Source organism: Podarcis vaucheri (assembly GCF_965113315.1).
Source record: "Podarcis vaucheri genome assembly, chromosome: 2".
NCBI lineage: Eukaryota > Metazoa > Chordata > Lepidosauria > Squamata > Lacertidae > Podarcis > Podarcis vaucheri.
In genome coordinates this window covers 127,705,977-127,727,887 of record NC_138760.1, presented here as the reverse complement: position 1 = coordinate 127,727,887, position 21,911 = coordinate 127,705,977, and the positions used below count along the sequence as shown (strand labels likewise).

General features: G+C 45.7%; 2 protein-coding genes and 2 long non-coding RNA genes across 4 annotated transcripts in view; 1 reads left to right on the top strand and 3 right to left on the bottom strand.

Annotated features, from left to right (window-relative positions):
- LOC309527446 overlaps positions 1 to 21,911 on the bottom strand; it is a 74,240-nt gene that overhangs the window by 30,272 nt on the left and 22,057 nt on the right. The gene's annotated exons all lie outside the window — the stretch shown is intronic.
- LOC309526317 lies at positions 328 to 2,621 on the top strand. Its single transcript, XR_014216724.1, has 2 exons — positions 328 to 2,251; positions 2,585 to 2,621. It is a non-coding gene; the product is annotated as an uncharacterized lncRNA (long non-coding RNA).
- LOC309527378 (zinc finger protein with KRAB and SCAN domains 7-like) lies at positions 3,288 to 9,407 on the bottom strand. The gene is made up of 5 exons (XM_082214189.1): positions 8,284 to 9,407; positions 8,022 to 8,103; positions 7,657 to 7,739; positions 7,362 to 7,488; positions 3,288 to 6,221 (listed from the first exon to the last, which is right to left on the bottom strand). Exons 1-5 carry the CDS (start codon positions 8,695 to 8,697, stop codon positions 5,410 to 5,412), a joined length of 1,518 nt encoding a protein of 505 aa, XP_082070315.1. The 5' UTR covers positions 8,698 to 9,407; the 3' UTR covers positions 3,288 to 5,409.
- LOC309527348 (uncharacterized protein) lies at positions 13,384 to 21,194 on the bottom strand. Its single transcript, XM_082214130.1, has 6 exons — positions 21,116 to 21,194; positions 19,718 to 20,201; positions 19,457 to 19,538; positions 18,231 to 18,313; positions 17,406 to 17,532; positions 13,384 to 15,652 (listed from the first exon to the last, which is right to left on the bottom strand). The coding sequence occupies exons 2-6, from the start codon at positions 20,114 to 20,116 to the stop codon at positions 14,589 to 14,591; spliced, it is 1,755 nt and encodes a 584-aa protein (XP_082070256.1). The 5' UTR covers positions 20,117 to 20,201; positions 21,116 to 21,194; the 3' UTR covers positions 13,384 to 14,588.

Below are 21,911 nucleotides of genomic sequence, written 5' to 3'. Positions count from 1 at the left end.
CTATCAATACTGGGTGGGTGTGATGGTTGAATATTAAAATGCAACTTCATTTTCATACATGTAGGCACTGAACTCTCTTAAGCAAAACAAAAACCCCTACATTTGTATAACCTTTCCCACCTTAATTCAGGCACAATTTTAATTGTTCAATGGAAAAGCACAATAACTTCTGTGTGGCATTTGCTATCCGATATACTTCCTCTACCAGCATTTCCGTGTGCTGCTCTGATTTGCCAGAAGCGGCTTAGTCATGCTGGCCACATGACCTGGAAGCTGTACGCCAGCTCCCTCGGCCAATAAAGCGAGATGAGCACCACAACTCCAGAGTCGGCCACTGCTGGACCTAATGGTCAGGGGTCCCTTTACCTTTCTACTTCCTCTACACATTGAGGTTCCTCTTGCACCCAAGAGCTTTCTCACTGCAGTAAATCGGATCCATAGGGATTATTTTGCTTTGATTCCTGCACAGAAGGGAGTAGGAATTTAAGATGGCCCTTGGGGTCACTTCCAGCATTGTAATTCTACATGGGGCGGCAACATCCTCTTCCCAAGTGACCAGCTTTGTCTTTGCGACCAACCGGAACTTGGATCCACTAGTTCTGCTCTGCAAATGTATTTGGGGGGAGGGATCCCCCTAAACCTTAGAAATTAATAAACGGTAGCATTTTGATAACTTGGAATACTGAAGGAGAGATTGCAGGCCAGTGGAACAATACAGGCTAAGCTTCCTTTCCAAGCCAGTGCCTCACCTTGGATAGAGGCAAAAAGGTGTTGATGACCCAACTGAAAAGGAATTATTAGGCCGGACAGGAGGTTGCCAAGGTGACGGGCTTCAATAATAATAATAATAATAATAATAATAATAATAATAATAATAATAATAATTTTTACCCCGCCCATCTGGTTGGTTTTCCCCAGCCACTCTGGGCGGTTTCCAACAAAATATTAAAATACATTAGTCTGTTAAACATTAAAAGCTTCCCTAAACAGAGCTGCCTCCGGATGTCTTCTAAAAGTCTGGTAGTTGTTTTTCTCTTTGACATCTGGTGGGAGGGCGTTCCACAGGGTGGGTGCCACTACCGAGAAGGCCCTCTGCCTGGTTCGCTGTAACTTGGCTATGTTATACCAGAGCTGCCTCACCCAAAGCCTTCCTTCATCATTAACATCATTACTTATCAGAACCAGAGGGGAAAGGAAAATAGTGTTTTGAGCAAGGTGTGCTGGGAAGAAGAAGGGGAGAGAAAAAGGCGGAGATCCATCTTTTGGCAGGCTGGCTGAAGGCAGGCTGGGAGAGATGCCCTGCACTCCATTGCTGCACTGCTGTGGGGAACAAGCCCCTCTTAAGATGACCATGCTGTAAGATCTGGGCTCCCTCCATCCAAATTCAGGTGTTAATATGTGAAAAAATCTTATTTCTTAATTTTGCAATGTATTTTATTATCCCCAGCTGCCCACGCTTCAAAAAAAAAATCTCTTAGCACCTCTTGAACCCATGTTCCTTCTTAAATAAGCTTCCTCTCTGCTCAGGGTTTGGCCACGTCAAAACCACACAGGCTGGCATTGCGGGGATGGGTGTCCTTTCAATGGGAAACTTTCCCAACTTTCCAATAAGAAGCACCACCCCCTTTTCTCCCTTTCCCAGGCTCTGCTTCTGTAGCCTTCTGACTCTCCTTCACCCCACAGCGCAAGGGGGAGCTCACCCCATCTTAGAAGGGGGTGTCTCAAAAACTGCCTCCGCAGCAAAAGAAGTCCAGCCGCTTTCTCTCCCCAGCAAGGCAGGACGATAGCTGTCAACCTTCCCTTTTTTTGCGGGAAATTCCCTTATTCCAGCGCCGTTTCCCGCTGCTATCCCGGATTGTTAGATATCCCATAGACTGTCCCCAGGACAGGTGAGGCTGCTGATCCCTTATTTTCAAATCTGAAAGTTGACAGCTATGGGCAGGACCTGTGGCCAAGCATCTACCTCTTGCATCCACCCCGATCATCATAATCATCAACTTTGTTTTAACAACAGCAGCAACAATTTTATTGTTCGTATTTCGCCCATCGGACTGGGTTGCCCCCGACACTCTGGGTGGCTTCCAGTATATACAATATATATATATACATAATAAAACATTAAACATGAAAAGATGTACATAATTGCAAATGTAATAAAAGAAGTCGTTATGGTTAAATAAAGGACATCAAAAGGCACACAACAAAACTGAACAATTTCTACGTAAGATCTAAAAAGATACAAACAATTACAGTGGTGCCTCGCAAGACGAAAAGAATCCGTTCTGTGATTCTCTTCGTCTAGCGGTTTTTTTGTCTTGCAAAGCAAGCCCATTGACGGATTAGCGGATTAGCGCTATTAGCGGCTTATCTGCTGATCAGATCAGCTGATAAGCGGCTTAGCGGTTTAGAAAAGGGGGGGAGGGGGAAAACCAGCAGGAACTCGCAAGACATTTTCGTCTTGTGAAGCAAGCCCATAGGAGATTCGTTTTGCGAAGCACCTCCAAAACGGAAAACCCTTTCGTCTAGCGGGTTTTCCGTATTGTGAGGCATTCGTCTTGCGGGGCACAACTGTATTATAAATAAGAGCAACAAAACAAACAAAAAAACAATACCCCAGCTCACACCTCACCTTTTCCACCAGGCCACCTTTATTCTTTATGTACTTACTGTGTTGTGGAGGGTTGGACAAGGACATGGGAGACAAGGGTTCAAATCCCTTTTCAGCCATGAAGCTCACTGGGTGACCTTGGGCCAGTCACTGCCCAAACTTCACATTTTATATGAATACATTTGAATATAATCTGAAGGCGTTTCCAGTCTAGTACCTGAGGGTGCCCACACTGAGCATTTTTTTGGTCTAGTCTTGGGAATGGACTGACCAGGTGAGAGCCAAAAAGCAAATCTTAATCCAAATAAGACCGAGCACTGTGATATTTTTAAATTTTTTAAATAAAATTTTTATTGGTTTTACAAAGTTTTTATAAACACAAATAAACAAACAAACACACAAACAAAACATGTATAATTTCATATCCTTTTTTTCCTTAAACCTTACTTCGTCGACTTCCCCATACCTCCCCTTTCCACATCCCAATTTCCAAAATTATTTCAGCAAATCCTAACACTTAATTTTATCGAATTTTTCCCTTATTCTTTTCTTTTACTTAATCTTTTTCAGCTGTAACCCCCTTGAGCACTGTGATATTTTTAAAGGCATTGAGCAAGGATATATTACATAATTACACAATTCTGTATTTACTTAGATACCTAAATAATTTTACTATGTCGGCAATTGCCATTTATATATTAGTTCACATTTCTGTTTTGAAGGGGAAAAGATTCTGTGACTAAAGGTTTGAGGCCTTGTGTTGTGATGATGTTGCAAAGCCTGCACAGCAGTAGTTTTCCGCGGCAGGTTCTGAGAGAGACAGGATTGCTTTTGAGAATTCAGTCTGATTGGTTGGTTTGGGTGTCAGCAGAATCTGATTGGTTAGAGGTTCCTGTCAGTTGGGAGCTGACTATCAGCAAGGGAGTGTTTAGTCAGTTGAGGGGAGTTCAGTTGGGAGATAGGGAGTTTATGAGGAAAGTGTGAGGAGTAGACCAGAGAGAAAAGCTGAGGAGAATGGCTAAGGCCTCAATATTAATACACAATTATGTTAATATGTGAAGATCAGGAGAAGGGAGCTGGGGACTGAGCTAGTCTGAGAGGCAGCCCTATGTAAAAGGTCTTATGCAGGGGTGCCCAAACTTTTTTCAAAGAGGGCCAGATTTGATGAAGTAAATATGCGTGAGGGCCAACCAAATTGAGCTTTTTTTTTAGGATTGAAGTTGTTCGAGTTTTTTTACCCCAGGACGACATATACTGCCACGGGGGCCGGATTAAATCGAACGGCAAGCAGAATTAGGCCCCTGAAACAGACTTTGGACATGCCTGTACCAGAGGAAGGTGACCCAAGGGTGTTTGTGAAAGTTGTCCAAACTGCCCAAGCATCAAGGATCACAACTAGAGGAGATTTGGGGTACCAAGGCAGATTGTCCCTAGGAGGTAGACTGGGTTGTGGGTGAATTTGGCTGGGATGGAGGTTTAGGGTCACTGCTGTGGATACACAACCTGACTATCTCTAGGCTATCCCACATGCAGGGTTAATGTTGCCAGCCTTCATGTCACATTTGCAGACATCTCTGTAACACAGAGTTGGTCTGCCAACAGGCCCGATGCCTGAAGCCAGCTCCCCATACAGCATGTCCTTGGGGATGCTGACATCTTCCATTATGCAGACATGACCAAACCAGGGTAGTCGTCGCTGAGACAGGAGTGCACGCATGCTGGGAATGTGGGCTTGTGAGGGCACATATTTGTTTGAGCCTCTTGTGATGCCTTCCTGGTGCAAGCCAGGGAACCAAAGCAGCAGACAGGTAATGTTAGACCCCTGAATTAATGTTCTTACACTGCTCTTTTTAGACAGACAAGAGTATTACATCAATTGTGTTGCATTTTTCTTCCCCCTCTATCCCCCCACCCCACATTTCCATCCATAAAGGTAAAGGTACCCTTGACTATTAGGTCCAGTCGCAGACAACTCTGGGGTTGCACGCTCATCTCACTCTATAGGCCGAGGGAGCGGGCGTTTGTCCACAGACAGCTTCCGGGTCATATGGCCAGCATGACTAAGCCATTTCTGGCGAACCAGAGCAGCGCATGGAAATGCTGTTTACCTTCCCGCTGGAGCGGTACCTATTTATCTACAGTGGTACCTCTGGATGCGAAAGGGACCCGTTCCGGAGCCCCGTTCGCATCCTGAAGCGAACACAACCCGCGTCTGCACATGCACAGGTCACTATTCGACACTTCCGCGCATGCGCATGATGTCATTTTGAGTGAGCATGCGCGAGTGGCGAAACCCGGAAGTAATGCATTCCGTTACTTCAGGTCACCATGGAGCATAACCTGAAAACACTCAACCTGAAGTATATTTAACCCAAGGTATGACTGTACTTGCACTTTGACGTGCTTTTGAACTGCTAGGTGGGCAGGAGCTCAACAAGAACTAGGGGGCCACAGGTCCCTTACCCCTGGTTTAGTCATATGTCTGGTGGTGGCAGGATCTCAGGAGGTAACCATGGCACCCCAGGCCTGAAACTACCATGCTGCCACGACCACTCACCAGCTGCCCTCCTTTCCTTCAAGGACACACAGATGTTCAAAACAGCAGGAAGGCCGATGAAGGACACATTTAAACTGTGGAATTCACCCCTACCCACAATAAGTATTGAAAGCCATCAACTCATATGTTTGTAAAAGGGGATTCGATAAATTCATGGAGGAGGCTGTCAATGACTACTTGCAGCACACCTCTGTTACTTCTTAGCAGCCCTGCCAGGTCCACTGACCCCCAGCTTCTACAGCTTCTATGGTTTCTCTCCTGCATGAATTCTTTGATGTGAAGTGAGACTTTCCTTCCAGCGGAAGCTCTTCCCACATTCCAAGCACTGATATGGTTTCTCTCCTGTATGAATCATCTGATGGGACATGAGATGGCTGCTCCGACTGAAGCTCTTTCCACATTCCAAGCAGTGAAATGGTTTCTCCTTGCTGTGAATTCTTTGATGGGTCATGAGATGTGAACTCTGACTGAAGTTCTTTCCACATTCCAAGCAGTGATAGGGCCTCTCCCCACTGTGAATCATTTGGTGGGAGGTGAGATGATCTCTCCGACTGAAACATTTTCCACATTCTAAGCATTTATACGGTTTCTCCCCTGTATGAATTTTTAGGTGGGAAGTGAGAGTTTCCTTCTGGATGAAGCTCTTTCCACATTCTAAGCATTCATACGGCTTCTCTCCTGTATGAATTCCTTGATGGGAAGTGAGACTTTTCTTCCAGCGGAAGCTCTCCCCACACTCCAAGCACTGATATGGTTTCCTCCCTGTATGAATTCTTTGGTGGGAAGTGAGATTATGTTTCAAGCTAAAGCTTTTTCCACATTCCAGACATTGATATGGTCTGTTGCCTGTATGAATTATTTGATGGGAAGTGAGATGGTCACTCCGACTGAAGGTCTTTCCGCATTCCAAGCACTGATATTGTTTCTCCCCTTTATGAATTCCTTGAAGGGAGCTCTCATGGAAACTCTGTCCACACTCCCAATATTTACATGGCGCCCCTACTGTATAGATTTTGTAGTAGTCTCCCTTAGTCTTGCTTTCCAATTCACCACCTTCTGCAATGAAGACAAAAACTAATTAGAGCCTTAGAAGGAAATGGAGCCTCAAATTATGTAAAAATGCAATTTTTCAAGCCTTGTGAGGAACAGTTAAGAGGAGATATGAGAACCTTCAAATATCTCAAGGGCTGTCACATGGTAGATTGAGGAGGCTTGTTTTCTCCTGCTCCAGACCAGTGGGTCCAGTTATAAGAAAGGAGATTCTAACTAAACATGAGGAATAATTTTCGATTTACTACCCCCCTTCTCTCTCCCTACCTTTCTTCTTCCCCAGCCTTCTATAATTTTTTTATAAAAACAATTAAAAAAATCAGGAATAACTTTCCAAAGGTAAGAGCTGTTGGAAAGTTGAACAGTAGACTCCCTTTTATTTGTTGGAAGAGTTTAAGCAGATGTTGAATGGCCATCTGTCATGGATGCTTTAGTGGAGATTCCTACATTGCAGGGGGTTGGACTAGATGACCCTCAGGGAACATTCCAACTCTACAACTCCATGATTCCTGTTTTGCAAAGAAAAGATCGTGTCGTGTGTCTCAAGTACATGCATAACCTTCTGAACTTATAAGAACAATGGAAAGATACAAACATGATTAAATAAAAACTTAGGCCCCAACATTCACTGTCAGTGACTTCCCTAGCTATCAGCTAATCAGCCCCACTGGGATCAGCTGCATTCTCCATCCTGATAATTCATTCTCCATCCTGATTTGCAGACTGATGTCGACAGTGGGCCATCCGGGGGGGGGGGTTGTTTGCTCCTTTCAAATTGTCACATCATGTGTTAATGATGGTAGGTGATTGAGGGATGGTCATCCCTGCTCACCTATCCAAGTTGGCCCATGTGTAGGGGTGCTGGTTGACTCACAGGGTCTGCAGGCCAGATCCAGCTTACTACCAGGGCAGTAAAAACCAGTCAGGCAATCGCTTAAATGGGCATAACTGGAGGATGCAGCTTGAAAGGCAATACAGTACACAGATGCCCGTTCAATGTTAACTACAGGGAGTCTGAATCCCAGCTGTTGTAGGCGACTGCTGAACTACATCAGAATATAGGGGTTCATCAAATTTATCTGCAATTGATCGTGGATAAGAATTCATAATTCACGACAGGTATTATCAAGCCACTGAGAGCCTCACCAAGTAAGGCCAGGATCCCACAGGTCTCCTCCATGACTTCCGTATGTAGAGCTCTCTGGTCAGGATCCAGCAGTGCCCATTCCTCGTCCATGAAATGCACAGCCACATCCTCGAAGGATGCGGGACCCTAAAAGAAAACAAAGAAGCTTTTCCAGATTGGATCATCGTGTTGCACTTTTTAAAAACAGGCGTTTATTTTAAGGTTTTAATAGAACTGTGTATTCGGACCCAGGGAGGTTAGGAGGAGACAGAAATATGTTGGATGACCCCAGGCTCTTTCCCCCCACTGATCTACCTGTTCCAGTGCCACAGAAGCTGCTTCCCCTCCACTGTGAAGAGGAGATGGCTGAGGAGGTTCTGCCAGCATTATCCAGTCACCTGCGTGGAAAAAAAACGTGGTGGGTAGCCAGGAGCACTTCCTTGTTTCAGGAGTTAAGTACATTTAGCTACCAATGGGCCTTTTAAAAAGTATTTTGAGCATTTACAAATATATACATTCTATATACAGTATCAGCTGTGTAAAAACATCTAAGGGGAATTGGGAGCAGTGAAAAAGACTGCAGGGAGGTCTCATCTGCCGCCAAAGATTTAAAAAGCCCTAGATTTATTTCACACTCAGCAGAGGGAGACCAAACTGAGATGCATCCCAACCATCCTTACCTAGTGGCCTCTGTCTGCTATCCAACGGAATCAACTCCATCTCAGGGAAATCAGTGTCCATTTTTGCAAGCAGATCCTGACCCTGAAACAGTAATAAGGCGTCGAAACAGGGATCGAGGAGGAGGAAGGACAGAGGTTAGACAACCTTCATTGGATGCTTCCCCCCCCCCCCCCAGAATGTTGGGATAGTAGCAGAGAATTTTGAGATACCCTCCCTCACATTCTGAATGCCTTGGGAACCATCACGGTGAAACACTCTCACCTGTTGCTGTTCCCGCTTCCTGTCCTCTGCCTGGCTCAGGAGAAAACCTTCAGCCAGGGCCACCGCCTGGGAGCTGGTCTCTGCCCCACACTCCCTTACCCAGCTCTGCATCTCCGGGGGGAGGACTGCCAGGAACTGTTCCAGGATGACCAGGTCAAGCATCTGATTCTTTGTGTGTTGCTCTGGCTTCAGCCACTGACGACAAAGTCGATGGAGTTGACTCCAAACCTCTCGGGGCCCCTTGGCCTCCTGGTAGCAGAAATTTCTGAACTGCTGTCGCTGCACATCTGAACTGAGGATATCCTCACCCAGGACCTCCTGCACTGAGGTTTTCCAGAATACTTCAGAGTTCCCTGGTTTGATGGCACTGTGGCCTCTTCCTGCTTCAGGGCCAACTGAGTTTTGCTCATCCATCTGTGCCCCAAGAAAGCCTCCAAGATGTCCAAAGGAGTTCCTTGGTCTTCTGTCAATTTCAGTCTGTCCTAATTAGAAGTGATGCCAACCCCTACAAAACAAAGACACTGTTGTGTTACGGGATTGCTACACTGTCAGGAAAGGGAAAATATTCTCCGAGCAGGCCTGGATGAGTTTCGCTAGAACCCAGGGCCAGATTATAGTGGTGCAGTAGGAGTCTCCAGCTCTCCTAGAAGGAAACTTAAAAAGCAAATATATGCAGACTACCTTCTATGCCAGCATTTCTCAAAACGTAGGCTAAGAATTACTACTGGATCTCAGCGTCCTTACAAATGGATCTCACAGCCTCTTCACTTCCCCTTCTCGCCCTGTGATATGAAACAGGCTCCATATTATTATTACGATGTCAGAGACGTCAGCCTGACTCCTCCCCTTTTCCCACACGTTTGAAAACAATGAGGGACTATCAGAGCTGTGATTGACAACTGGCAATAGCAATGTGAGGTAGGTTGAGCAGAGCATTAGTGACTGGACCAAGGCAGTTAATCAGCAAAATGAAGCCGGAGTAAAGTAGGTTTGAAATGTGAAACTGCACAGAAACAATACGTGCTGCTCTTTTTCAAGTTTGGCAAACTGGTGGGTGGGTGTTCTCACTTTTGGTGCAAAATATCTGTGTGGTACATAGCACTAAGGATGGGGAGATGCTTTGTATTACAGCTATTCAATTTTGAATTTGAATTTTTTTTAAATGACATTTAAATACTTTCCTTCAACGGATTCCTGATTTATTAAATCTCCAATGGTTCTCAGCAGTGCTTTGTATTCACTCCCAAATGATCCTCTCCATCACTCAGGAGTTTCACATGTCCGAATGGGCACATGTCTGCCAACCAGAAGCCTTGGTAACGCCACTGCCTGATTAATGGGGAGGGGATGTTAATTCTAATTCAAATTCAACTGGAGATACACTTGTACCGGGAGCAACTTTTAATCCTCCCCTCCCCGCAATATTTCAAATAGCATCTCCTGCTTTTGCACAGAGGGAGAGAAAAAGGCTGCCCTCCCTGTTTTTTTTTGGGGGGGGCACCCTGGATGGATCAGGTCCCCTTTGCACCCTCTCCTTCCTGCAGCCTTGGGACTCCCCTTCGCCCAAATGCACAAAATAAAGGGGGAACAACTCACCGGTCGCCCCAGTGCAGCGCTGGGAGAGACAAAGACCAGTTCGTCCCCCCCCCCCCCCCCCAGGGAGAAGGCAGGCAGGAAGGGGCTTTGGAGGGAAGGGCTTTCTCTCCTGGAGGACTCCGCACTCCTCCCCTCCTGGTCCCCTTCCTCTCTAGGAATGCAAATCGGTCTGCTTTAACCCTTACAAAGCCAAAAGGCGAGAAGGGCTGTCTGTAATGCAGAGGCAGGGCAGCTGCTCTTCTCCTGTCATCGTGGAGCCAGCTATCAGACTTGCTAAGGGGGAAGATGGCGAGATGTCTGTTGGGGAATCTTAACGATTCTCCAATTGTTTCTCTTTGGGCACTTCTCCTCAGTCCTCCAGAGCAGCTGTTAGAATTCCTGCTCCATGACTGCAGTCATGGGAATTTTGTCTGTCACATGACGATGTATGTTTTGACTCCACAGAGTGGGAAGTGACAGAGACAGGATGTTTGTGTTACTGTGTTCTGTGAAGTGGGACTACAGTGGTACCTCGGGTTACATACGCTTCAGGTTACAGACTCCGCTAACCCAGAAATAGTGCTTCAGGTTAAGAGCTTTGCTTCAGGATGAGAACAGAAATCGTGCTCTGGCGGTGCAGTGGCAGCAGGAGGCCCCATTAGCTAAAGTGGTGCTTCAGATTAAGAACAGTTTCAGGTTAAGAACGGACCTCCAGAACGAATTAAGTACTTAACCCGAGGTACCACTGTATTGGGACGCGGGTGGCGCTGTGGGCTAAAGCCTCAGCGCCTAGGGCTTGCCGATCGAAAGGTCGGCGGTTCGAATCCCCGCGGCGGGGTGCGCTCCCGCTGCTCGGTCCCAGCGCCTGCCAACCTAGCAGTTCGAAAGCACCCCCGGGGGCAAGTAGATAAATAGGTACCGCTTACCAGCGGGAAGGTAAACGGCGTTCCGTGTGCGGCTCTGGCTCGCCAGAGCAGCGTTGTCACGCTGGCCACGTGACCCGGAAGTGTCTCCGGACAGCGCTGGCCCCCGGCCAATAAATGTGAGATGGGCGCACAAACCCCAGAGTCTGGCAAGACTGGCCCGTTTGGGCAGGGGTACCTTTACCTTTACCTTTTACCACTGTATTGTCCTTTGTTCTCTCTTTGCTGTCTGTCTCTAGAGAGGGAGTCATGTTGCAGTGCTCCGTGTGTGTTAATATGTAAGTAAAGTAGATTAGCCAAAATGCTGAGTTGCTGAGTTCTGTTACACGGACTGCACAAACTCTGCAGATGCCTAAGTGTGCCGATGTGATGTTCGGGCAGAAGAAAGCTTTTGAAGCTCCCGAACAACCAGGAGGGAGAGAACATGCCAGTTGGGCATGTGTCTCTGCCAGGGTCCTATTCGAGTGTAGGACAAGCTCATGACAGCAGCTCCCCCCCCCACATGGGTCTCCATCTGTTTTTGGACTACAACTCGCATCATCCCTAGCTAACAGGACCAGTGGTCAGGGTTGATGGGGATTGTAGTCCGAAAGAAAACAGATGGAGACCCAAGTTTTTGGAAACCCTGATCTAATGGATTTTCTCCACCTTTTCCCTTCCCCTCTCTTCCAGAAAAGCACTAGAATTGAAGGATCCAAACAATTCTCTCTTGCCCCCCCCTCTCTCGAGGCCTTGGAGGGTCAGGGGATTTTTTCCAGTGTACCCGAAGGAGCGTCTCCACCCCCATTGTTCAGCCCGGACACTGAGGTTCAGCGCCGAGGGCCTTCTGGCAGTTCTCTCACTGTGAGAAGCGAAGTTACAGGGAACCAGGGAGAGGGCCTTCTCAGTGGTGGCTCCCTCCCTGTGGAAAGCTCTCCCATCAGATGTCAAGGAAATAAATAACTATCTGACTTTTAGAAGACATCTGAAGGAAGCCCTGTTTAGGGAAGCTTTTAAAGTTTGATGAATCATTGTATTTTAATGTTTTTATGGAAGCCGCCCAGAGTGGCTGGGGAAACCCAGTCAAATGGGCGGGGTATAAATAATAAATATTATTATTCCAAAGCAACAGCCCCTGCAGGACCACAGTCAAATAAGTGTATAAACACTAATTCCCTCTGGAGTTTTTTTTCATGAGGATTCAAAATGTTCCCCACTTCCCCTGCTAGCAATAAGGCCTAGATTTACAGGCCCCTGTATGTGGAGGCATTTACAGGGGCAGCTGTTCCTTCCAAATATCTAGTTTTGAAATAACTAATTTAAATTGCTTCATGAGTCTATGTTTAGTTTGATAGGTTCTAGAGGAATGAATTGGAATTACCCTGCCAGATGAAACTGCAAGATGTGCTGGTCCTTTTTCTGGTTTCTTGGGGTTTCTCTTTCAGCTATGGAAAAGGAGTTGCTGCTTCTCTTTTTTTAGTTTTCAATATATTGGCTTAAGGAGCTCCTGAAATACGCTCAGTTGAATAAATTTTTCCGTAAAATATTTGTAGCTTCGTTATAGTTTGCCCGTTAATATAGATACCACCTCAGATGCTAGTCTGTCTGGTTTTTCTGCCTACAACTTGACAGTTCAGTTTTAAATAAAGTGTATGCTCCAGATATAAATTTATTCACTCTTCTCTGTGATAGTCCCTTGGGAAAGTTTTGAAGATTTATTTTATTCATTCATTCATTCATTTAGTATACTGCCCTTTATCCAAAGACCACAGCACAGTATTATTATTATTATTATTATTATTATTATTATTATTGCTACTACTACTACTACTGTTTATTAAATTTGTATACGACCCTTCATCAGAAGGTCACAGATTGGTTCACAACATAAAAATACAAAATAAGAACACAAAATACTCAACGAAAACAAAATTATCCCCCTCACACAAACACATTTAAAAGACCATAGACTGTTAGCCTGATTGAAGAGAAACATTTTCGCCAGGAGCTTAAAGATATGTAATGAAGGCTCTAGGGTTGCCATATTTTGAAGAGCAAGAAAGAGGACACATTTGCCGACTTCTGCTTTTAACTGTAGATCTCTATGACGACTCTCATTTTACATACCCATGAAAAAGAGGACGTGTCTTGGAAAAAGAGGACATATGGCAAGCCTAAAAGGCACCAAGCAATCCTCCTTGGGAAGAGCATTCCACAAACAGGGAACCACCACATAAAATGCCCATTCTTATGTTGTCACCATCTGGACCTCTCATGGGGTAGGCGCAAGAAGAAGGGCTTCTGATGTTTTTAATAGAATCAATAAGATGCTTCCTTCTCTAGTGCCTACTTAAGAGGAACAGCAGCCCCCAAGTTTCCAAGTACAGTAGTCTAGTATGTCCCTTTAAACAATAGTTCAAGTAATGGGATGGCTGCCAATGTGCAGAGATATGCTAATCTGAAGTGGATTTTACTCCAATTAACCACTCCAATGTTTTAAGACAGCTTTTATTCGGTCAGAAGAACAGTAGCAGCTGGGGAACCCACAGAGAGGAGGCTGTTGGGAATCTGATGTGGAAGTGTGGATCTTACTTGAGGCACCACTCACCACACAGAAGCAGAGTAAGGTCCAAATCTTTTAATGTTGTAAAATTAATAGGTCCAGCAAACAGCTCTGGGCCAATTTAAGCACGGAAAAGTAAGTTCCAGTTTGTCGGCTTTTCAGATACAAGTATATACAGAGACAAGGTATCACTGTTGCTCTAACAAACACCAACTAACCAAGACACAACACCACTGTACAACTGAGCGAGTTGACATACATTAATCACAGATATAGTGAGGCCTCCAAGCTGTTACCACTGTAACTGGTTCATTTGACCTTGCACTTGTGATCACCTTGTGTTTGATATCCGCGGAGGAACCCCTTCCTATGCCCAGCGACCCCAACACTGGACTAAAAGCATGCCTGCATTATCAGAACTGGAGGCATCATGTCTGCTTTATATTACTGGTCTCCTAACAATATCCTTTCACACACAGTTTTGAAATCTCTTCACATGTATTAAAGGTAAAGGGACCCCTGGCCATCAGGTCCAGTCGTGGCCAACTCTGGGGTTGCGGCGCTCATCTCACTTTATAGGCCGAGGGAGCCGGCGTACAGCTTCCGGGTCATGTGGCCAGCCTGACTAAGTCGCTTCTGGCAAACCAGAGCAGCGCACGGAAACGCCGTTTACCTTCCTGCCGGAGCGGTCCCTATTTATCTACTTGCACTTTGACGTGCTTTCAAACTGCTAGGTTGACAGGAGCAGGGACGGAGCAACAGGAGCTCACCCCGTCGCGGGGATTCGAATTGGCGACCTTCTGATCGGCAAGTCCTGGGCTCTGTGGTTTAACCCACAGCGCCACCCGCCTCCCCTTCACATGTAGACTACCTATCAATGTACATACATCAATACTATCGTGGCATGAACCAACTCCAGGAATTCTGACAGCGATTCTGAACCAAGGTAAAATACTTTAGTTAGCTGCTGAGCATTTATACAACTGAAATCTTTACATGTCCACTCTTTCTTTGCAGAGGAAGGCAACAGGCAGAGAAACAGTACAGGTGGAGGCAATACATAACTTTTGTCCTAGCAGTGAATAGGCTGTGATGGCAGAGACCAGTCCTTCAGGACCAGTTTTCCAGTTTGTTAGATGCACAATATTTGTTCAACTGCAATGCTTAAGTAACTTTGCAAGGAAGAATGGGGAAAACAGCTTAGCGGCGCCACTGTGACCTCTAAGTAGCCAAGCCACACCAGTGACCCTCAGTTGTCACTGATTTTATGGTTTCTCCCCGGTATGACTTTTTTGATGGGAATTGAGATTCTCACTGTCTTTGAAGCACTTTCCACATTCCAAGCATTTATACTGTTTCTCCCCTGTGTGAGTTCTTTGATGGGAAGTGAGGTTTTTCTTAAAGTTGAAGGTTTTACCACATTCCAAGCACTGAAATTGTTTCTCCTCTGTGTGAATCTTTTGATGTGAATACAGATGGGAGGTCTGACTGAAATTCTTCCCACACTCCAAACACTGATATGGCTTCTCCCCTGTGTGAATTCTTTGATGGTAACAGAGACTGCTGCTCCGACTGAAGCACTTTCCGCATTCCAAGCACTGATATGGCTTCTCCCCGGTGTGAATTCTTTGATGGGAAGTGAGGCTTTCCTTCCAGCGGAAGCTCTTTCCACATTCCAAGCACTGATATGGTTTTTCTCCTGTATGAATCATTTGATGGAGGATGAGATGGCTGCTCCGACTGAAGTTCTTTCCACATTCCAAGCAGTGAAATGGTTTCTCCTTGCTGTGAATGATTTGATGGGTCGTGAGATGTGAACTCTGGCTGAAGCATTTCCCACATTCCAAGCACTGATAGGGCTTCTCCCCACTGTGAATCATTTGGTGGGAAGTGAGATGGTGTCTCCGACTGAAGCTCTTTCCACATTCTAAACATTCATATGGTTTCTCACCTGTATGAATTCCTTGATGGGAAGTGAGACTTCTCTTCCAGCGGAAGCTCTCTCCACATTCTAAGCACTGATACGGTTTCCTTCCGGTATGAATTCTTTGGTGGGAAGTGAGATTATGTTTCAACCTGAAGCTTTTTCCACATTCCAAGCATTGATATGGTCTCTCACCTGTGTGAATTCTTTGATGGGAAGTGAGATGATCGCTCCGAATGAAGTTCTTTCCACATTCCAAGCACGGAAATTGTTTCTCCCCTGTATGAATTATTTGAAGGGAGCTCTGACTGAAGCTCTCTCCACACTCCCAATATTTATATGGCTCCCCCACTGTATAGATTTCGTAGCAGTTTCTCTTATTTCTGCTTTCCAATTCTCCACCGTCTGAAATGAAGACAGAAACTGATTAGAGCCTTAGTAATAAATGGAGCCTCACATTATAAAAAATGCAATTAACATTTGATATCTAAGGAAAAACTGAAGGGACTTAGATTGGGGGGGCACATCTTACACTACCAAATGATATGCATTTTGTAAGGTTTTAGTAAGTTCTCAAATCTAATTAGGGGAAGCACTAGCACCAACGTGAGTATATGGCAACCTAGCCAATTAATCTTTGTTGGAGACATTTATGCTTATGATATATTAACATGCAATGTATTTAAAAACATGTGTCACACTTCTTAATCCTAAATCTTGTCTGTATGGTATCACAAACAGGAAAGGTCCTAGAACAGGGTTAGAATCTCTGGTGTTCTCACTTCCGGTGCTGATTTGCCTTAATGGCTGCCGCTCCCACATTAGTGGAGATTGTTTGCGACGGATAAACAAGGATGATTTGAGGATAATTGTCCTTGTAAGCTCCCCCCAGGGCCCAGGGGAAGTGAGCTTCACTTGCAGATCGTCTTGATATCTGACTTTTGCTCCTATATGGAATGTGGGAGCAGGGAGATGCTGGGTGTAAAAAGCACTTCGCCTATCAGTAATCCTCTGATGCAGCCATCAAGATGCAGAGGCTCTTCTGTCTATTAGAGTAAAATTCAGACTAATTTACAGACATGTGCTTGGATGGATAGGACAAGATTACTATCTGCTAAAAGGAAATGGCTCCAAAGACGTAAATATTTCAACTGGAAATAGAAAAATCCTTCGTTGTAAAAGACGGTATGTGCGGGGGGGAGGCTTTACCCCTTCTGTATACATAAATGATTTGGCAAACCCACCCCGTGACTACTAAAAAAATAATGGAAGGCAGGAAAAGATAAAAGAAAATGGGAGTTTATGTATGGATGACAGTGCAAAATTGAACTGTGTGTGAAAATGGATATGGATTCAAATCATTCGAAAGGATTTATTTCTCACTGCATCGCTACCTCAGAGGGGTCTTTGAAGACTTGCCAAGGCTTGGCGGAACACCAGATCATTACTGCGTATGATTAAAGGAAAGAGAGAAAATGGGGGCTTGCCGGTGCTTTGGCAGGGCACCAGACTGTCTCTGTTCCTGGAATGAAATAAAGATGGTGCATGGCAATTACAACCTCATGTTTTTGAGACAAAGGGAGAGAGAAAGACCGGAAGTAGCTGAGTTGTGCCGGACAGAGACTAAATAGAATGAAGAAACAATATGGGCAAAACAAAATAAATTAATATAAATCTAAAACAAACCTCATGCACAGAAAATAGAAAGATTACAGAACTTTTCTTGCAGAGATATAAATTATTAATGTTTCAATACGAATGGAAGTTAAAAACATTGTAGCTGTGGATAAGAGACTTTGATTAACAATAAATGGAATTGGATTAAATAACCCTTCAGAAGCAGAATGTAAACAAAAATACTGCACCCTGAAATCTAACACACGGGAAGTCATAAATAATATGTATGTGTAATTGGCTGTTTAATTATATTTGAACTGCAATTGTAATTTGGCATTGATACAATGTGGCATGTATTGGATTTTTTTTTTGTAATTGAAAACTAATAAACATTTATATATAAAAAAAAGAATCCCTGATGTTGCAGGTGACACCGTTGAACCACATCAGAATATAGGGATTCATCACCTTTATCAGCAATTGATCATGGATAACAACTGATAATTCACAACAGATACTATCAAGCCACTGGGAGCCTTACCAAGAGAGGCAAAGATCCCACAGGTCTCCTCCATGACTTCTGTATGCAGAGCTCTCTGGTCAGGATCCAACAGTGCCCATTCCTCATCTGTGAAATGCACAGCCACTTCCTCAAAGGATGCTGGACTCTACAAGAAAACAAAGAAGCTTTTCCTGATTGGACCATTTCTGGCACTTTTTAATTATGGGTGTTTACTTTAAGGTTTTAATGGCAATTGTGTATTTCAATGATGGGTGTTTTATCTTTGTGCAACTGCCTTTTCTTCTTTGTTAGCTTCTTGAAAATCTACCTTAGTATTAAGCATTTTTTGAATTTATAAATACAGTGGTACCTTGGTTCTCAAACTTAATCCGTTCCGGAAGTCTGTTCGACTCCCAAAACCGTTCAAAAACCAAGGTGCAGCTTTCGATTGGCTGCACTCAAGCGGAAGCCACGTCGGACACTGGGCTTCCAAAAAACGTTCACAAACCAGAACACTTACTTCTGGGTTTGTGGCATTCAGGAGCCAATTTGTTCGCCAACTAAGCCATTCGGGAACCAAGGTATGGTCAACAACTTTGGTCGGCCCTCATGGCCCTTCACTTCATCAAATCTGGCCCTCTTTGGAAAAAGTTTGGACACCGCTGTTCTAGCTCCACCCAAAGGCCTAGTTAAGTTGAGGGGGCTGATCATTCTTCTTTGGATCGAAACCTTCCCTGAGTGGCCTTCAAAGACTTTATTGAGGACAGGCTTCCCAGAAGCAAAGTGAAAGAGAGATTCATTCAGGCCCAGGGAGGTTCATTCAGGCCCCAGCCTCTTTTCCCCCCAATGACTTGCCACCCCTACCTGTTCCAGTGCCACAGAAGCTGCTTCCCCTCCACTGTGAAGAGGAGATGGCTGAGGAGGTTCTGCCAGCATCATCCAGTCACCTGTGAGGGGGGGAAATGTGGTGGGGAGCCAGGAGCACTTCCTTGTTTCAGAGGTTATGTGATAAACATTTATCTACAAATGAGTCTTTATGAATACCGTATTTTTCGCTCGATAACACGCACCTGACCATAACACGCACATCGTTTTTAGAGGAGGAAAACAAGGGGGGGGGGAGGAATTCTGAATGAAACAGTGGATGTATCATTTTTGTGCTTCATGCTGTGGCCACAGACATGTGATCTGATGGTGAATTTGGGGTGACCCAATGCAAAGATCCTGAGGATCCATGCGCTGTAACCATGTTTTTGCACCATTGCAGCCCCAAGCAACAGTGGGTGCGTGATTTTTTGGGGGGGCAGGCTATAGCCATGGACATGCTATGTGATCTGATGGTGAATCTGGGGTGACCCAATGCAGAGATCCTGAGGATCCATGTGGATCCATGCTTTGTAACTGCATTTTAAGTGGGGAGGGGGGAAAAACACAGAAGGGACAAGGAGCATAAGAATGCAGGAGAGGAATTTAACGGGAGGGAGGAAAGAAAGGCAAAAGTCCCCCCACGCCACCCAAGCCAGCCATCTCTCTCTCCCTCTCTCCCACCTGCATGTTTTCTGGCTGCCTGCGAGGAGCAGGGAGAGGAATTAGAAGGAAGGACGCTCTGCTTTCCCCTCTGCTTGCCTGGAGGGGGGGGGGTTTCTCTGCTCTTTGTTCCGTTTGAGCAAACACAGCAAGGAAACAGAGGAGAGTGGGCAGTAAGACCCTGAGGCAGAATGCAGGAAAGCAGCCGCTTCCTCTTTTCAGGTTTCCCTTCTCCAACCACGCGATTTGATTTTTGACTGATTTTTGTTCCTGCGCTTGCCCTAGTCGGCTCCAGGGACCACACATTCGCTCAATAACACGCACAGACATTTCCCCTTCCTTTTTGGGAGAAAAAAATCTGCGTGTTATAGAGAGAAAAATACGGTACATGTGTTTATACCCATTCTGTGTATCAGTTGTGTAAAAGCACCTAAGGGAAATTGGGAGCAGTGAAAAAGGCTGCAGGGATGTCTTGTCTGCCGCCAAAGATTAAAAGAACCGGGAGATTTATTTCACACGCAGCAGAGGGAGACCAAACTGAGATACATCCCAACCATCCTTACCTAGTGGCCTCTGCCTGCTGTCCAACGGAATCAACTCCATCTCAGGTAAATCAGTGTCCATTTTTGCAAGCAGATCCTGTCCCTGAAACAGTAATAAGGTGTCGAAACAGGGATCAAGGAGGAAGGACAGAGGTTGGACAACCTTCATTGGATCCTTTCCCCCCCCCCAAAAAAAAATGTTGGGATAGTAGCAGAGAATTTTGAGATACCCTCCCTCACATTCTGAATGCCTTGGGAACCATCACGGTGAAACACTCTCACCTGTTGCTGTTCCCGCTTCCTGTCCTCTGCCTGGCTCAGGAGAAAACCCTCAGCCAGGGCCACCGCCTGGGAGCTGGTCTCTGCCCCACACTCCCTCACCCAGCTCTGCATCTCCGGGGGGAGGACAGCCAGGAACTGTTCCAGGATGACCAGGTCAAGCATCTGATTCTTTGTGTGTTGCTCTGGCTTCAGCCACTGGAGGCAAAGATGGTGGAGTTGGTTGCAAACCTCTCGGGGTCCTTTGGCTTCGTTGTAGCAGAAATGTCTGAACTGCTGCCGCTGCACATCTGAACTGAGGGTATCCTCACCCAGGACCTTCCAGAATACTCCAGAGCCCCCAGGCTTGATGGTACTGCGGCCTCTTCCTGCTTCAGGGCCAGCTGAGTTTTGCTCTTCCATCTCTGCTCCAAGGTAGCTTCTAAGAGGTCCAAAATAATTCCTTTGTCTTAGGTCTATTTCATTCTGTCCTAATTAGATGTGATGCCCACAAAACAAAGACACTGTTGTGTTATTGCTACACTGTCGGGAAAGGGAAAATATTCCCTGAGCAAGCCTGGATGAGTTTCGCTAGAATCCAGGGCCAGATTATAGCGGTGCAGCAGGAGTCTCTAGCTCTCCTAAAAGGAAAGCTACAAAACAAAATACACAGGTCACCGTCTAAACCAGCATTTCTCAAACATACAGAAAAAAAGGCAGTTTTGCTACTATTTTTCAAGGCTGGCAAATTGGTCGGTGTTCTGTATTTTGCTGCAAAAGTGGGATTGGAGCAATTGAAGCACAGGGGGTGAGGAGATGATTTCTTCCCAGGCTTTTGTTACAGCACTCCTTAAAACAACAAAAATATAGCTGGGAATCTGTGGGAATCCATTACTTCTCTCCCATTAAAAATAACAATGATTTTATTATTTGTACCCCGCCCATCTGGCTGGGTCTCCAATAAACATCGCAAAGGTATGTTTACTTTCAGTCAGACTCTCTCCTGCATTTGAGTCCTCTGATTATTAGCCCTCCAATAGTTCTCAGCAGTGCTTTGTATTCGGTCTCAAATCATCCTATCTGTCTCACAGGAATTGCACGTCTGAATGGTGTCTCCAGAACCCTCGGGGAAGCCACTGCCTGATTAATGGGGAGGGGCCACTAAATCTAATCAAAGCTCAATTGGAGATACCCTTGCACCGATATCAACTTTTAATCCTCCCCTCCCTGCAATATTTCAAAATATTGCATCTCCTGCCTTTGCACAGAGGGAGAGAAAAAGGCTGCCCTCCCTGCTTTTTTTTGGGGGGGGGGAGCATCCTGGATGGATCAGGTCTCCTTTGCACCCTCTCCTTCCTGCAGCCCTGGGACTCCCCTTCGCCCAAATGCACAAAATAAAGGGGGAACAACTCACCGGCTCCCAGAAGGGTCCAATGCAGCGCCGGGAGAGACAAAGACCACGTTGCTCCCCCCGGGGAGAAGCCAAGCAGGGAGGGGCTTGGGAGGGAGGGGCGTTCTCTCCTGGAGGACTCCGCGCTCCTCCCCTCCTCCCTCCTGGTCCCCTTCCTCTCTAGGAATCCAGTTCGGTTCGCTTTAACCCTTACAAAGCCAAAAAGGCGAGAGGGGCTGCCTGTAACTCAAGAGGCAGGGCAGCTGCTCTTTGCAGGCAGAAGCCCCCCCCCCCCCGGGTTCAATGCTGGACATTGTTGTTGTTTTTTAAGGTGACAAGTTATGGGGAAAACTCCTAGGGGAAGAGAGATCGCCAAGCAGCATCCTTCAGCTCCTTCTGCATCTCTCCGTGCACTCCAAATACATCCAAAGCACATTTAACCCCTGCAGAAGAAACACGAGGAACTGTGGTTGTTGTTTTTTTGTGTGCCTATTGTCTTATCTCAGCACATTAAACCTTGGTTTGCCCTCTGTATATGTGTGTGTTTCTTCTTCTTCTTCTTCTTCTATTATTATTATTATTATTATTATTATTATTATTATTATTATTATCAGTGGCGTAGCGTGGGTTGTCAGCACCCGGGGCAAGGCAAGTAATTTGCGCCCCCTAACCCGTGGATTTGCGCCCCCTAACCCTAACCCCCAGATGTTGCGCCCGGTGCAGCCAGCCCCCCCCTGCACCCCCACGCTACGCCACTGATTATTATTATTATTATTATTATTATTATTATTATTATTACCTTCCTGCTGTCACCCCCTTCTGGCCCGA